At 35.1% G+C, this 4,592-nt stretch overlaps 1 protein-coding gene across 1 annotated transcript; it reads left to right on the top strand.

Moving 5' to 3' along the window:
- The first annotated feature begins 2,871 nt into the window (after positions 1–2,871).
- LOC130647346 (uncharacterized) lies at positions 2,872–4,226 on the top strand. Its single transcript, XM_057453171.1, has 2 exons — positions 2,872–3,216; positions 3,507–4,226. Exons 1-2 carry the CDS (start codon positions 3,060–3,062, stop codon positions 3,725–3,727), a joined length of 378 nt encoding a protein of 125 aa, XP_057309154.1. The 5' UTR covers positions 2,872–3,059; the 3' UTR covers positions 3,728–4,226.
- Positions 4,227–4,592: the final 366 nt, after the last annotated feature.

The following is a 4,592-nucleotide window of genomic DNA, read 5'->3' as shown; positions in this document are numbered from 1 at the left end:
TTCGCATTTTCAAGAGAACCATCTCAAACATCTTGGAGTATCGGCAACCATAACACACCATATTCTTCTCAATCAGCGTACAGATTCCAAAGTGCAAGATCAATGTGCTTCGGTTGTGGCAAGACGGGACACTGGAGGAAGGACTGCCCAAACGTTATCGGCCACAAGCAAGTCTAAAGAAAAGACAATAGATAAGTGTTTAAATTTTGATAACATTGTAAGAGATGAGGAAACGTACGAATTTTGTCTAAGTAAAAGTACGGCCGGAACTAGAGGGTAGGCTTAAAACTTAAAATATTGGCAAACCATCGGCTGTAATACGACTATTCTCAAAATTATCAAGGAAGGCTATACTATTCCCTTTTTCACGACACCACAAAAACAAACTTTTTCTAATAATCAATCCGCTAAAAAAAATTCGGAATTCGTCAATGAAGCGGTACAAGAGCTTCTTGATACAAGTCGAATTAAGGAAGTGTCTTCTGCACCACATGTTGTAAATCCCCTTTCAGTCAATACCAACGGAGGAAAAAATAGACTAATTCTCGATTAAAGGTATGTAAAGTTTGAGAATTGGAAGGTGGTAAGGGAATTTCTAACTGCACAAGGGTACATGTTTAAGTTTGATATAAAGCAGGGCTACCATCACATTGATATTTCAGAAGAACATCAGAAATTCTTGGGGTTTTCATGGGTCATAGGAGGAAAGGAAAGATACTTTGTTTTTACAGTATTACCGTTTGGGCTTTCTCCGGCCCCGTTTATTTTTACAAAAACAATGAGAGTTCTTATAAAATATTGGAGTGAAAATATGATCAAAATTGCGATATTTATTGGCGATGGTTTTGGCACTGATAAGAATTATAAAAAAGCAAAACAAGATGTCCTATTTGTTCAAAAATCTTTACAACTGTCAGGTTTTGTAGAAAATGCAGAAAAATCAGTGTGGGATCCTAAACAGAAGTTAAAATGGTTAGGTGTCTCGGTAGATTTGGAAAAAATAGAGTGGTACATACCAGAGAAAAGAATGGTATCAGCGAAAAACTTAATAAACGATATTATTATACGCCTACCTTACACAAGCGCGAGAAATCTTTCACAGCTGTGTGGTAAAATTATATCTATGAAAATTGTGATGGGGGCAATTACTAAAAACAAGAAAGTTATATTCTATCATTGAGCAGTCATTCTTCTGGGATGCTACGCTAAATATAGCTAAGTACCCCCATGCGATTAAAGAACTATTCTTTTGGAAAAAAGATCTGTCAAAATATAGCATAAGCAAACTGTACGATAATTCTACAAAAACGATTGTTGTAAATTTCTATGCTAGCTCCATTGAGATAGCAGCGCGGGATGCATGCAAATCAACAGGGAATTGCATTTAGACAGTGTCTGCAAGAAGAACAAGAAAAAAGCTCCGTTTGGAGGGAATTAAAAACTATAGAATACTCGAGTCTTTAAAAAAGCATTTTGATAATACAGAAAATTCTATGGGAAACAGATAATTTTGCAGTGTCAAAAATTGTAAACGCGGGAAGCCGAAAAAATGATCTCCAAATTATTGATGAAAGTATATTTTATATACGCGGGAAAATAGAATGGACCTAACGGAAAACTGGGTTCCAAGGGAACATTTAAGATTTGCTGACACTCTTAGTTGTATGATAGATCACGATGACTGGCAAGTAAAAGAAGAGCAATTTGAACCAACTGTGGGGTCCTTTTACTGTTGATAGATTTGCTGACAACGACATCAAAAAGATATGTCGGTTTTATTTAAAATTTTATTGTCCAAATACAGAAGGAGTAGATGCGCTAAATTACAATTGGAAAGTCGAAAACAAGTACGTAGTACCTTCAACAAGTCTTGTAGAATAAGTGTTAAAACACATAAAAAACTTCGAAATGTTAAGGTGTAATTGTGTTACTTTATTGGCCTTTTGCTTATTTCTGGCCGCTCCTGTTTTCAGAAAACAAAACCGCAATCACAGACAGAAAGATTTTTGGTGACCCAAAAGTATGTGTAACACAGGAAAAAATAAGAAGTGTTTCATTGGCAGCGAGAAATTCGTTTCGCCAATACTAGCTGTCAATTTGGATTTCAGCTAAAAATGCCACAGGGCAAAATGAGTCCGCTGGGACCACAGGTATGAGTACTGGTCCCTGGGACTTTAATTAAGAGCACAATACTATACTCTGAAAGTTCAAGTAGAATCAAATAGTCATAACTTTCTCCCTTTTATAGTTTACTTGAAAATTGAAATTGAGAATGAATCTTTAAAACATTTTGCTACTGAGCTGCCAACATATATGTCATTTTGTAGTGAGGAGAATTAATATCAATCGTCGTTCAACCTTTGGGAACGCTGGTGTAAGGCAGTGTCAATTACGCCAGCCAAACCAACCACTATTGCGTTGTTTTTATTAAGCGGAGTTCAGTCCGATTGGTCTTTGTCAAAAATCGAAGGTGCTTATTATGCTATAAAGTTTTTTCATCTTCTCGGAGGATACGAAAACCCATGTGAAAATCCTATTGTTACTGAAATGCTTGAGGCTTCTATACGAATTATTTCGACCAAGAAAAATAGAACACAACCTATTACAATCGAACATTTAAAGTTATTACACACAAAACTTTCGCAGGGAAAAAGCATTTACAATATGAGGACATTAGCAATATGCTAATTGGCTATGCAGGATTTATGTGATTTTCCGAGATAGCCGGTCTTAAGGCTGAAATACACGGTCAGTTTAAAATGATCATTTTAAAATGATCATTTTAAACTGACCGTGTATTTCACAAAAAATGACGAGAAACACCAGTCATTTTAAATGATCATTTTAAAATGATCATTTTAACATGTTTGAAGTTTATCATTTTAAAATGATGAACTTCTGCATAGAAATTGCTAGACGGAATTGTTTTACTATGACGCCATTGAGTTTTTTGAGTATATTTCAGTTATTCTGTATAAACAGAAGGAGTATAGAAGATAGTAAACATTTTCAATTTTTTTCGAGTACAAATTTAATATATTACAAGAATAATTTTCAAGATGGGAACTAAAGCGCAGAAAACGGAATCAACTGAGAATTTTATAAGTGCATGGAGAGAAGAAGAAAGTCTGTGGAACGTAACTTTGACAGTTTATAAAAACAAAGATGCAAAGGCTAAAAGTACTAGAATTTTGATGGGAAAATGCACCATGGAAGGTTTGTACTTTTACATTCTCGATACAAAATCATATCAAAATAACCTTATTTATATCATTATATATTCGTGGATTGAATACCATAATGAATGTTATTTTGTTATTAAAAACTTAAGAAATATACTGTATTATTTATAGAAACATGTAACTTTTATTAGCAACTTTATGTAACTTTTATTAGTATTTTTAGTAGTAAATTGTTGCAATTTTTATTGACTCTGATTTGCATGTATATATATATGGGTATTTATAAAGCTAACAATAATAAAACATACATATTTTATTATTTAGAGGGTGATGTGAAAAGAAAGATAAATACTCTACGAAGTTATTATTCAAAAGAACTCCAAAAATCAATACCAAAAAGTGGAGCGGGTAGAGATGAAATTTACGAGTCAAAGTGGCCTCATTTTCAATCTATGGCATTTTTACGGGACACAATCATTCCAAGAAAAACAACATCCTCTCTGGCAAGTGTATTTTTATTTGCTTTTTATAATATACTTATCTAAATGAAATTGTCTTGCCATGGGACTGTTCCAACTGTATTAAAGTAGTCACAGAATTGATCTCGTACAGCTTTAGCGTCAGGTTTATAGTTATTGGTTCCAGTAACTCTTATTGAACGCAAAGCTTCACTTGATTCAGACCTCCACGTTCCATTATTCACTCTTCCATTTTCAATATCCTCAACATCAAGACTTCCAGGAGGGGTGTAACCTGACGGAGTTTTTTCCCTTAACAAATTATGCAACACACAACTTGCTAAAGTAATCTTCTGGACGTTTTCTGGTGTAGGCGATAAAAAGATTCTAAAACGATTAGCCAATATACCAAATGCATTCTCTACAATCCTCAGGGGCGGATACATACCACGTCAAAGACGTCAAGTGACGAAGGTAAATTGTCTACCTGTATAACGGACGATGTCAATCGAGAGGGGCATAGTAGTGCGTAAAGTTCTTTTTATGTAAACAACGTGCGCCGACGAGCGGGAGTTGATATAAAATAGGGGACCAGCGGCTCAGGGTGCCGCAGAGCCACGTCTGTGCGTTGTATCTGTTTTAATTTGCATGGTGCGTGATTGTTTTGACGAATATAGTCTGTGGTCTGTTAAGCGGTAGTGTTTCTTACGGCGGTAAAAGTCATACAAATCTACAGAGTTGAGCAAACCTGTAACATAGACTAGTGACATATATAGTTTGTGCGGCACGATTTTTGAGTGAAAAAAAAGGTAACCGCCCTTAACGATATAACTCGAATTACCAGTCTAGTGACTTAGCAGTCCGCTGGATTCGATTACCCCTGTGAAAAAAGGTTCTTTCTTGTTAAACATGGCTTTAAAAACCATGTCTGACAAGGTGACTAGTGCTTTTT

The sequence above is a fragment of the Hydractinia symbiolongicarpus genome, chromosome 6 (assembly GCF_029227915.1).
Source record: "Hydractinia symbiolongicarpus strain clone_291-10 chromosome 6, HSymV2.1, whole genome shotgun sequence".
NCBI classification, from domain to species: domain Eukaryota; kingdom Metazoa; phylum Cnidaria; class Hydrozoa; order Anthoathecata; family Hydractiniidae; genus Hydractinia; species Hydractinia symbiolongicarpus.
This window is presented reverse-complemented; position numbering and strand designations above follow the sequence as displayed.

Coding starts and splice junctions, on each gene's coding strand:
- LOC130647346 (XM_057453171.1), top strand. CDS start 3,060: ATGGGAACTAAAGCGCAGAAAACGGAATCAACTGAGAATTTTATAAGT. Junction 3,217..3,506: donor GGGAAAATGCACCATGGAAG/GTTTGTACTTTT, acceptor TTTATTATTTAG/AGGGTGATGTGAAAAGAAAG.